We start from the raw sequence: 12,293 nt of genomic DNA on the forward strand, positions 1-12,293 counted from the left end.
CAAGAGTAAATTGGATGCTTATCTTGCTGGGATCCTATGACCCCAGCTGACTTCCTGCCCTTTGGGCAGGGGGCTGGACTCGATCTCCCGAGGTCCCTTCCAGCCCTGATGTCTATGAAATCTATGAAATGCATGAAGATGTTGCAGTGCAGGAGCCAACATTGTTCTCCTCCTGGTGATTTTAATTTTTTCGGTTTTGTTGATACTTGTGCAACGTATCACCAACTGTGAAAATTAATATTGTACTACTAAGGCAAAGTATCTGGAGCAGGGAAGGCTTTTAATCTAGCAATGGCTGTATGCAAAAGCGTGTAGAGCTGCCATCCTCTTTACAATGCTCACTGTTAGCCATAGGATGCAGTCTCTCAGACTGATGCAGTGGTTACAGGTTTTGAATTGTCTGGTGTTTAAGACTTACCTGGAATGGTAGGGATCCTCCAAAGTTGGGTTTTTTTGGTCAAAATCTACTAGGAACAAGATGAATTGATGGATCACTTATCCCCCTCATTCGTTGAGTGAGCCTCTGGGATGGGAACAAGCAGCTGAATAAGAGTCTGTTAATAATCAACATTAAGAGCAGATAGTTCCCCATGATTTAAAAAAATTGCATGAAATGATACATACAATTTTATTTTAAATTGTGATTAATTTAAATGCAAGAAAATTAAGTGAGGATTAAGAGCTCCTGAAAATGTTATATGCATCCAGAAGCAGGGGCAAGCATGTCTTTAGATGGATGCTTTTGTTCGATTTCTTGGGAATTAGTGATGCTGGGAAAATTATGTTAAGGATGTTTGTCATGTGTTTTTGTTCCTGTCTTTTGGGTTTATATGAATCAACTTAGTCCTGTATTAACAACATGTGAATGTCATTTATGCAGTACAATAATTGGATTTCAAGGACTGTTTGGTACCTCCACCTTTTCTCACTGCATACAAAAAGTATAAAATGAACTCTCTTTTTGCCACAGGCTGACATTTGGTCTTTGGGAATCACTGCTATTGAACTAGCCAAAGGAGAGCCCCCCAACTCTGATATGCACCCGATGAGAGTTCTGTTTCTCATTCCCAAAAACAATCCCCCGACTCTATTAGGAGAATTCAGCAAGCCTTTCAAAGAATTTATCGATGCATGTCTGAATAAGGACCCAACATTTGTGAGTACATTTATCACTTCATGCTGACTACATTGTATTGTCCTGCTGAACAGTTTAGCATGAGATTTTTCATGCTGCTTTAGTGTAAGTCAAAGTACCACATCACTGACTTTCCTCCCGCCTCTTCCTTTCCAAAAGTGTGGGAGTATGCAGTAGTAATGGGCTGAAGGGACAGCTTTCTAAAGCACTGGAAGAGTTAGTCATACAGATAAGAATAGAAGTATGTTGAACAAGACTAACACAACTGGGTTCTGGGTTACAAAGCACATTATCAGAGAGGTTTCTTCAGTCAGCACTGTGTTTTTTATCTTGTATGGAAGACTAATATATTTCATGTATTGTCTCAGTTGTAATGGCTCCTTGGAAGCTCTTGTTAGCATGTAAATGTTCAATTCTGGGTTTAGCAGATGAGCTTTCATGGTGGGTAATTATTTGACATCACAATGACCTTTATGTAGGGTAAATTTAAATATCCAAGTGTCTCTTACAGCGCCCTACAGCAAAAGAACTCCTGAAGCACAAATTCATTCTGAAAAATGCCAAGAAGACTTCATACCTGACGGAACTGATTGATAGATTTAAGAGGTGGAAGGCTGAAGGGCACAGTAGTGATGAAACAGATTCTGATGGTTCTGATTCGTAAGTGCATTTTAGTAGTTTAGTAACTTTTAGAAAAGCTGTACTAATGTGCCAGTGTGCCCCTTGCTCTTGTTCTTCACTGCCACAGCTCTGTAGGGACTGCATTTAGCTGCAGCCCTGCAGGGGGTGATTTTTCTTGAAATAGAGCCTATAAATACAACTTGTACAATCTGTCTTGCTTCTTTAGAAACTAAATTCAAACCCCACTCCAATGATCAGTATTTCATGGTCTCGGTCTAGCCCCTAGCGGACACTTTCTTTGCTACCAAAATGCCAACAGTTTGGTACAGAAGTAGTGAAGGGCAAGAACGAGGCGTGTGAAGAAGCTTGCACAGCTGCCAGCAGTGTCCAGGGAAGATGAAGTCTGCAAGTCGTATTTTTGGCACATCAGGTCTCTCTCTGTTTGCACAGCCTAATAAATGGGGATCGTGTTTTAGAATGAGCTCTTCCTTTTCCACAGAGCTGGCTTTAAGTTGTAACTTGGCCTCTCATGTCCTAGCAACAAAATCTGGTAAACTTCACTTAACATGCCATAAACATGCCCTTTTTTACTTTTTTAGCTCGAGTTACACTAGCTGCGCAGTTTAGTTAGGAAATTGTCCTTGATGGTTCACATCATGCGTGTTGATGATCACTGTTACTGTAACTTTCTTTAGGGAGTCGAGCAACAAAGAAAATCATTCTCATCCTGAGTGGAGTTTTACTACAGTTCGAAAGAAGCCAGATGCAAAGAAACTGCAGAATGGGACAGTATGTACCCTCTGAAATAATTCTTTACTAATACCTTTTTGAAGCAATGTGATTAACAATTTTAACTAAAAATGAAGTCAGGTGGGCTTTGATTTCAGTACTTGAATTTGAATCTCTTATGAAAAAGATACATTTTTCTCCACAACACTTAAGCATGGTGCCCTGGGTCTCTGGCAGTTCCAGTCATAGAGAAAAATGCTGTGTTGTAGTAATATAACATAGCATGTTTTTATAGGTATCTTAATTATGAAAGGTTACCTAAAATTCCACAGGTATAGAAATAAAATGAAGTGAATATAAAATGGCGTCGCTCAGACATAAACATCTATTCCCATGCCATGTAAAATGTGTGATGTATATTTTGTGATTTGTTTTGCAAGGGGTCTGCCAAAATGAGGAAGGAAACACACACGTGTACTTCATATTTAATATGTATGTTTTTGCTAATCTTTAGGATCAAGACGTTGTGAAAACCCTGAGTTGTTTATCTTTGATAATCACCCCTGTGTTTGCTGAGGTAAGACTTAATTCAGCCAGCTTTTAAATTTTCACACAAACACTTGATACTTCTTAACCTGAAGTTGTGTTGATCTGCCACACAGCTTAAACAGCAGGACACAAATAATGCTAGCCGAAGGAAAGCAATTGAAGAACTTGAGAAAAGCATCAATATGGCAGAAGCTGCATGTCCAGGGATCACAGATAAGATGGTGAAGAAACTTATGGAGAAATTTCAGAAGTAAGTTCCAGATTGATTTTAAAAGTGCACATCCAAATATTATATGCTTAAAAAGAGGCTTCAACATTAAGCTCTCAAAAGTGAGGGAACAGGGGATTGACACCTCCCCATATGATGCTACTTCTGTCACAAAGCATACAGGCAAGGGTATGTGGCCTGGTATGCTGTTTGCTCCATAAGCCTGTTCCTTTTCCTGAGTAGATGAAATCTTCTGATCCATGGGGTACACCCAGGTAGAATGGGTTGAACCTTTTGTGTTGTGCACTATCTGAACACTGGTTATAGCAACCCAGGCAGGGGTGTTCCTTCCCCAGTCAGCCTGCCTTAGCAGTTTTGGGCAGCTTCCAGGTGTTCCCAGAGGAGGCAGAAGCGGTTTGGGTCTAGTCTTAGGATGTTTGTGCTCCCTTGTTTGAGCCAGCTGCAGTCATTCTTAAGTGGGTAGGTATATAAGGCAGAAAAGTGCTCTGTCAGGATCTTGCATCTCTTGTAAATCATACATACTGTTATGGGGTAAAAAGGGGGCCCTTCTTTATGCTAGCAGTTTTTCCCCATCACATTTTGAAAGGCTGCTCTAAATACCAGAGGAGTTAGAGCAACTGAAATAAAGTTGCAGGAATTCTTAATGGGAAGTGTTAGGAAAAGCTGGTTACAATCTCTGTTGCCAAACTTCTTAAAGAAAAGAGAGAAAAATATCTGTAAGTAACAGTACTAGGCCGCCAGGGCAGTAGGTGTTCAAAAATAAATGAAATGCCAGAAAGTTCAGTAGTTTTAACCTGTGTATAAGCATTGATGTTAGTAATTGTATGCAGGTACTCCTCACTTAACATTGTCCTGGTTAACGTTTTACTCTTACTCCTTTAAAGTCGCGCAGTGTTTGGTTATAGTGTTGTTTGGCTGCTACCTGCTAGTAGGTAGCTATTGTGACGTAATTGGATTCGCTTAACGTTGTTCTGCTTAGTCGCATTTTTCAAGAATGTAACTACAACGCTAAGCGAGGAGTAGCTGTAGCAGATAAAGATGCTGTGCCATTCTTCCTAAAAGCATGTAAAAGTGGCATTTGTTAGAAATGATTTTGCATGTCTGACTAAGTACACACGCTCGTCACATTCCAGCCTAAGGTGGAATAGTAGAAGTTACTTTTGTCCCTATAGCCAGTTGAATGAGATCTGTCAGGTGAAGGTTTTGTGAGATGCAGTGCATGAAGTGTCCAGTCATGCTGATTCATTGCCTTTTATTTACCAAATTCTGAATCTGCCATCTAAGTGCTTTGTATTTCTCTATATACACATACTTTGGTAGAGATCAATGCCCCAACTTATGCTCCATATCCCCCAGGGACGGTAAAAAAAATAAATGGATGCCCCCTTGAATTAATTCCTCTTCAGAAAGCTCTTACTTACAAGTCTCGTGTTACTGAAACAGAAATATACTGGTAAAATCAATATTCATTTTTGTTTACTTGGCAATTTTAATGTGACCATTTATTTAGTTTCTTACTGAAAAGGAGTTTTTTTTTTTTTTATTTATAAGTAATGTAAGCAGCTTAGATTGGCGTTTTTGACAGAAGATGTCAGGCACTTTGAAAAAGCAATTGTGTAATCACTATACATGCTGAAGTCCAGTGTCATTCACATGCTGCATACCAAAACGTTAACACAATTCCTACTTGCATGGTTTCATTTATAGGTTGTCTGTGAATGACTCCTAAGAGACTTCCCATCAAATGACTGCTGTTTCATATGGACCCAGTGAAACCCACCAAAACTACTTCAAGCTTGGCAGTGCTTAGCTCTTGACTCCTTGTGCCTTTTGGATCTTTGCAACATATTGATGATGATCAAGGATATGGAAGAACCTACTCAACTATTTTGTGATGGTGTACATGGTTTTATATTTTCAGGAAATTATTTTGTAAAGAACAACTTTTAATATTGTAGTTTCACCTGTTTAATCTGATAAATGTTGAGGTGCAGTTTTGCTGTTAGATATAACCATTACTTTAGTTGATAGGAAGTGCAAGTACAATATGTTTTTATGCTATTTTTGTTACTGTACACAGATGGAAACGTACAGGTCTTTTGTATTCATATGTTAAACTTTTGTAAGTCACTAACAAGCTTCAGAACTAGCTTTTTCACAAGAGTATTCAAAACATAACGTAGCGGCTAGGCTGTTGCTGTAGCTCCTGCTTCAACCACCGTAGTTTTATCATGCCCTGAAAATGAAGCCTGCGACAGTATCTTCTTTACTTCTGAATTGGTACAGTATTTTAGGCAGCTCTATGATTATATATAATTTGAGAGCAATATGTCAATAGTTTGCGGGTGATATGTAGCAACAGGTATATCCTGATGTACAGTATATGTATTACCTTTTAGAACAGGTTTTGAAGTAGTAATTAAATCTTATTCATCATGGTAGGAAATTTTAAAGCAATACAGTTGAGGGGGTGGGGGCTTTTGGCAATAATGGACAAAAACTGAAGTCCAAATTACTTTCAAGTTGTTTTCCTTTGAGTACAACGCATCATATGGCTGGGTGGGAGAGAGCCGGTGGGGAGCTGAGCATCACATGATAAATACCTCACAAGCAGGTATAAGTATAACACCAGCGTTTTGTGTGGTGGTGTTGTTTTCCTGTAATATATTTATACACTTTGGTTCTTAAAGTACATTAAAGACAGTACGTTGGCATAATTTGTTTATAATTTGTTTTCTGAAAGTGTATTTTAAATATGTATTTACAAGTTAATATGCAAATAACTGAGTTATAGATATTCTTTCACAAAGGTAGTACTGTCCAGTACGGAATGATTTTTTTCATAAATAGTAGGTAAGACTATAAAATTGCTTTCAACTCCTATATTTATGGTACTGCTAGATGGGGTAATAGCCTTCTCTTTTTTTTTCCTTTTCAACCCAGTATGTATATTATGCTGAAGTTTTGAACTGGGATTGTTTTTCAGTACTTAGCTGTGGAACTGTGGGGTATAAATTTATTTTTGATAAAGGCTGGATGTGTTTATTTTTTTTTTGCACAAAAGTCATTTTAAAGAATCTGAAATATATCTGCCAAATATTGAAAAAGTAATGGTGTGCAAGTGCAAGCAAGTACTGCATTTTTGAGTCAAAAGTTGCCATTACATCCTTTTGTATAAAAGGACACTTGTAAGAGATGGTGGTTAGATATGCCAAGGACAATTATTTTCAATGGTGCCTACACTGTAAAAATTACTTTTAACTCCTTGTTTTAATTTTAAAGAAATGTTTCTGTTGAAAAGGTTCATCTGCTCTATAACTGAAACTCAATTAGAATTTATATCTGAGAAAAAGTCTGGAAATAGTTTTTGAAAACAATAATGTTATGGATTAAATAAATATTTTTATAAATGTAAAAGCAGCAAAAGTTGTAAATACAGTTGATCTGAAGCTTTACAAAATAACTGCATCACAGAAACAAATTGTAGTGCTCCTATAGCTTATGTAGTTGTTAGTCCTGTAAATCTGTTGATAGATTAAGCTTATTTCATTGGGTTTTTGGAGGGAGGGGTTAAATGGTTTAAAAATAAATATTTAAGTTCTGTAAACTTTCATGAAACTGCTTTGTTGTGCATTTTATTTTGGATTTAAGTAATGTGCATAAATATTGACCTACCTTTTTCCAACTTAGTTTGCTACTTAAACAAAACTTCTCCTTCTACGGGGATGCACATATAGTTTCGGGAAGTGTTTCTTGTCTGCTGTCCTTGTCCAAAGGACGCCTGCCGGCCTTATCCAGCGTGGAACGCAAGCTATGTGGAGCAGCTCCAGGGTTCAGCTGATCTCCTGCCGAAAGAGCAGTCTCTTAGTCCTCCAGCATGCAGTCATACAGCACTGGTGATAATTGTAGCCATGTCAGTGTGTCCCAGCGGTGTTGTGAACTCCTAGTTCAGATTCACGATAAAGAAAGCACCGTGCCACAGTCGACTCTTACCTTGTGCAATCTCATCGCCAAAAGCCTCGCTTCAAACGCCAACAGGTTTCTTTCTCAGAATTAAAATCCTTGTGTCTTGAATTCCATGACACTTCCTCTCAATGAAGTGCTTTTTTTATGGGGCCAATGGAAAAACGACACAAATAACTTGAATTTTGTAACTGGGGGCTACATCTTCTTGAAGCATGGGGCTTTAATCTATGCAACTGCGAGCGAATCCTTTGGGTGGCCAAAGCAGGGAGTGCACAGTTGGGGAAACAGAAATCTATTCCTGCCTCAGCCTGCCCCGTATTTGCTGTGTGACCTGAACCAAGTCACTTGAACTCCTGTGCCTCCTTTTTCCTTGGGAAATGGGTATGATGCTTACCTACCTCACGGGGATGTTGTGGGGCTAGATGTATTCTTGTTTATAAAAACCTTGTTACTATCTAGTGCTGTCCTAAAGAACACAGCTGTACTGTATCGCAGGTGGGATTTGCTCTGCTGAAGCACTATGCGTCATATAAGAATCTATTTTACTTCTTACTATGAATGGATGCCCTCATTACAGTTTTGTGAATCATTGTTCCCCCTGCCGTGTATTAGGTATTGACCAACCATAACTTAATCAGCAGTATTAAGTAGCTGACCGAAGAATATATCACAGTATTCATGCAGGGACCATCTTCTAGCTTCTCTCCCAGCTGTGCATTGAGGAAAATTGACATTTTTAGTCATTTAGGAAAATAATATGAAATGCGGGTTAGAAACGTATGTGTTTTGTTCCTGGGTATCAGACTCCTCTGTCATTGTAATCGCTGTTCCTGAAATCTCTTAATTCTACTTGTCTCCAATTTTTTCCTCCAACAAGGTTCTGTACAGTGTACACGTACTAAGAGTAAAAAAACTGTTCTTACGTTCAAGTGAATGCTTAGTGAATAGAAAGTACATAGATTCTTGATGTGTTTGCACAAAGTTTAGCCATTGTTAAAGGCCTGGCTTTATCACGCTGTTACATGATTTAACACTGGAATAAAATTGTTTTCCTCTTTGCAAAGCTGCTCTTAGTATGTATGTTGGCTTGCCAATTTCATAAACGAGGTTTAATTTTAAAATACGGAAGCATAATAGGTGCACTCTAGATCATTTGAATTGATGACTGAACCGCCAAACACCCTTAAACCTTACTGCAGCATTGTGTAAAAGTTGTATCTTGTGACTTCCCCATGTAGGCATCTGAACTAAAGGTCTGTTGGGTCTTTTGCTGCTAATCTTGGAATTTTAAATACTTCTGTTAAGCAGGGGGTATATTTGGTAACCTCAGTTAAACCAATCTGTTTCCCTCTGAAGCAGCCCGTCTCCATGCATCCTACTTTATTTTGCACAGGCCCATTGATAACAAAATAGGTCAGTGTGTCCTTGTTCCCCCTCGCTCAGTGTTGGTTCTGTGGATAGCAGCTGTCGAGGCCACCAGCCCTTCTCTCGCATTTAAGTGCTGGGCATCCTGCCTGGATTACAGATGGGAGGCCAGATTATCCTGGCTCCTGAGGGATGGAGGGGATCAGAAGCCTGCAGACTGTGCCCAGTTGGCAGGGCAGGAGTGGGGATCAATCCTGTGCTCCTGGGGGGGAGAGCAGGATCAATTGAAACACATTCTAGGTGGGTTTTCAGCCTCTTTTTTCCTTGTTGTAGTGTTGGGGAATAAGGCCTCATCACCTTCCCATTCCTGGTGCCTTTTCTCATGCACTTGGAGTGGTCCAGGGTGTTGTAAACCACTGCTCCTTCATCCTATGCACTCCTTGGTGCTACAGCAAGCAGTGGGGAGGCTAACAGGCAGTGGGACCCAGGTCGCAAGTAGTCATGGCATTCCCCGATTTTGGAAATGAGAAACCCTCCCCATTGCACCTCTTTAAGTATGATCTCTCACCTTTCTGCCTCTGCCTCTGCCCCTTTGTGCTGCCAGGTCCTATTCTGTCTGTTAGGAAAAGAGATGTGGCTGCAGCGCTTGCTGCCGGTTTCCCTGGGTGTGCCTTGTGCCCGAGACGCACCCACCCTTTGCAGAACAATGAGCAGGAAGCTGCAACGCCCGGGCATTTGCCATGCTGGTTCCAGCAAGACTGGTTTGACTCTGCTGTCGCTGGAAAGTGAAAACCAAAAAAGCAGAGAAGAGGGTGGCCTTTCTGTGATGCATTTATTGTCCATCTTCTTGAGCAGTAGCACAAAGAACAGAGTGCCACAAATACACCCAGGGAAGGTGGTACCCTGTTAGCCAGGTCGTCTCTCTGAATTGAGTGCACTCCCAGCAAACCGTAGGAGGATGGCCTGGCTCTCCTCCCCTAGACCGAAGTGGCCCCTGTTGCTTACTGTTACGGTCGAGTCCAACAGCCTTCTGTGTGTGTACAGATGTACAGAACCCAGCAGCTTGAGGTCCCTCTTGGTTTGGTTCTGCAGCTCCTTCCCCCTCCCCCAAAGGTGTCATTTGGTTTTGGGGACAATATTTGTACAATGACTTAAGAAAAGGGCTCTTCCCTCCACCTGTGCCTGCTGAGTGTTGGCACTGCTCAAATGCTTGAGAACTTGCATTTTTATGTCAGCTGTTTGCATACATCTCTCTTGACCTGCGGCAGCACACCTCATCTGATCCAGGAAAAACAGGGAAGGAAGGATGGGCGCGCAGCTGGTTACAGCCACCTTTCCTCCTCCTGTAAGTTGCACGACTTTATGGAGCAAAGAGCCTCTCTGGTACCAAAACGCTTTGAAAGAAATCTCCCTTGGAGGGTAGCAGTGCTTGTGCACTGGTGTCTGAGACACAAGCCTTGCTGTCTTCTGCAGCTGGAGCTGGGCTGCAGGTCCTGAGCTGAAGTGCTTGACCACAGGACTTGCAAGCAGCAGTCTCTAAAATGCACCTATTGGAAGTGGTCCCCAGTGGGTGTTCACTTTCCCCATGCCCTCAGATAGACACCTGGAGGGTGGGAGGTAATGCAGATCCATGGGCTTGGGTTTCTGTGCAGCTGCCCCTGCCTGCTTATGATGCTGGGAATACCCCAAACCTCCCAGGACAGCTGTGATGCGGCAGAGGACTCTTCCCCCCCATCCTCCCCCACACTGTGCTTGAGGCCCTCAGCTCCCTTGCAGGCCGTCTTCCTTCAGAGGGGGCTTGACCCTGCATCTCCCCAGCGTCCTGGCAAAGTGCAGAAGCAGAGCCCTTTCTGCTCCTCTGCACAGCCCCGAGGGTCACCAGGAACCTGAGACCAAGCCCGAGTGCATGTGGCTCGCGGCAGTGGCTGCTGCCCTAGAAGCAAAGGGGTCTGGATAAGGCCGTGCTGAGGAGCAGGAGGTGCAGGGTAGGGTACAGGACTGAAGGTGGGGTGGGGTGGGGTGGGAGTGCTGCTGTTCTCCTCCTCCCAGCAAGCCCAGGGGCAGGAGGATCCTGTTAGGTGGAAGGCAGAGGGCTGGGGCCAAGGGAGCTGGAATTTAGCTCCTCTTGGAACTGGAGCCAGCAGAGCGATGCCAAGCTGGGAATTGCTCGAGGACCAGGCAGCGGGCAGGTTTGCGAGGGATGCAGGGTAGTCCTAGGGCTTTAACCCGGACACTTGTGCAGCCCCACACACCTCTGCCTTTCTTGGGGACGAGCTCTTTCTCAACACATTCACGTCTGAACACAAACTTTTGCCAGGCTCATCAATGCCATCATCTCTCAGCTCCTGGAGCCGAAGGAAACTATCACACCTGCGCCTCTCGATGCTTTCCACCACGACCAGCAGCAGGAAGGGCATGGGGGTCTCCACCATGCAGGCTGGGGGCCGGGGCACGAGAGGGAGAACATGCCAGCTGGGACACGAGGAGTGGGTGCTCTGCGTGGCCCTCAGTACCACATCCGCTACAGCTACTTGCACTTGCACAACACCAACAACCCACCAGCCCCTGCCCTGTGCTCCGCCTGCCCCTTAGGTGTAATAACTGGACGTGCCAGGTGCCGTCCTGCTCTCGGCACCGCCCGTGGCCGCGGCCACCTCCTCGTCCTCCTCGTCCAGCTGGAGACTGCCCGAGGACAGTCGCACACGGGCCAGGGGCGAGCGCATCGCCCGCCCGTACAGCACCCCGTAGTCGGTGGCCAGCAGGTCAGGGTCGGAGTCGCTGGACTCAGTGCCACTGCCCACGTACCGCTCCGGGGGGGGTGGCGGGGCCAGCACATACCGCAGCACCGTGCCCTTGCGGCTGGTGAGCGCGGGGCAGGGGCCTAGTGGCCGAAACTCTGAGCCGTAGGGGAAGCGGAGGGTTTTCATGTCCGACTGGCTCCACGACCGCTTGGGCGGCTGCTCCTGGACGCCGTAGTCAGCGCCGCCCAGGGTACCGCTCTCCTCCTCCTCGGGGCTAATGCTGCTACCACCCAGTTGGGCCGGAGGCTCCAGCATAGGCTCCCACATCCTGGCCAGGCTCGGGCTTCGCTTGGAGGGCCTTGCGGACGTCTTCGTGGCCTCTTCGGTGGCAGCCAGCGTGGGGCTGAATTGCAGCAGCGCCGGAGGCCTGTCCACGTAGAAGAAAACCTGTGGGGCCGTGGGCTCCGGGGCCACGTAGGGCACGTCGGTGTAGGTTAGCGGGCGGGCGGCTGCCTCGCGCATGTTGCCCACGGACGTGCTCTTGCTGTGGCTGGGCTGGAAGGAGGTGAGGGGGCCCCTCGGGCCCAAGGCCTCGGCAAGCTCCCAGTCGCGCTCGCGCTCCAGCTCGGCGTAGACCCAGGGGAAGGCCGCGCTGCTGCAGGAGTGGGGCAGCCGCGCAGGGTCGGCCTCGGGCCGGGAGCGCTCCAGCTCGGCCGTGAAGGTCACCTCCACCGCCGAGTTGCGGCGCCGGCTGTCCAGCGTGGGCGCCGAGGCGTGTGCCCCGTTGGCCGCCCGGTAGCCGCCCCGGCTGCTGCCATAGGCCAGGTGCAGGTCCTCCACCTGGGGAGACAGGCAGGTACGTGTCCTCAGGCACTGAGCCCCCACCTCCTATCAGCCAAAGATGTGTGTGTGTGTGTGTGTGTGTGTGTGTGTGTGTGTGTGTGTGTGTGTGTGTGTG

The 12,293-nt window shown here is 44.9% G+C and overlaps 2 protein-coding genes across 2 annotated transcripts in view; one reads left to right on the forward strand and one right to left on the reverse strand.

Moving 5' to 3' along the window:
• The window catches only part of STK26 (serine/threonine kinase 26), a 47,248-nt gene extending 38,953 nt beyond the window's left edge, over positions 1 to 8,295 (forward strand). Inside the window, exons 6-11 of the mRNA XM_019536391.1 lie at positions 971 to 1,156; positions 1,647 to 1,795; positions 2,452 to 2,545; positions 3,000 to 3,062; positions 3,148 to 3,284; positions 4,971 to 8,295. Of these exons, the coding sequence (XP_019391936.1) occupies positions 971 to 1,156; positions 1,647 to 1,795; positions 2,452 to 2,545; positions 3,000 to 3,062; positions 3,148 to 3,284; positions 4,971 to 4,992 (651 nt within the window). The 3' untranslated portion in view covers positions 4,993 to 8,295. The remainder of the gene's footprint in view (positions 1 to 970; positions 1,157 to 1,646; positions 1,796 to 2,451; positions 2,546 to 2,999; positions 3,063 to 3,147; positions 3,285 to 4,970) is intronic.
• Positions 8,296 to 10,336: 2,041 nt separating this feature from the next.
• The window catches only part of FRMD7 (FERM domain containing 7), a 13,437-nt gene continuing 11,480 nt past the window's right edge, over positions 10,337 to 12,293 (reverse strand). Inside the window, exon 12 of the mRNA XM_019536393.1 lies at positions 10,337 to 12,175. Coding sequence (XP_019391938.1) covers positions 11,183 to 12,175 — 993 coding nt within the window. The 3' untranslated portion in view covers positions 10,337 to 11,182. The remainder of the gene's footprint in view (positions 12,176 to 12,293) is intronic.

The sequence above is a fragment of the Crocodylus porosus genome, unplaced genomic scaffold (genome assembly GCF_001723895.1).
Source record: "Crocodylus porosus isolate Cpor-Errol unplaced genomic scaffold, CroPor_comp1, whole genome shotgun sequence".
In the NCBI taxonomy this organism is placed as follows: domain Eukaryota; kingdom Metazoa; phylum Chordata; order Crocodylia; family Crocodylidae; genus Crocodylus; species Crocodylus porosus.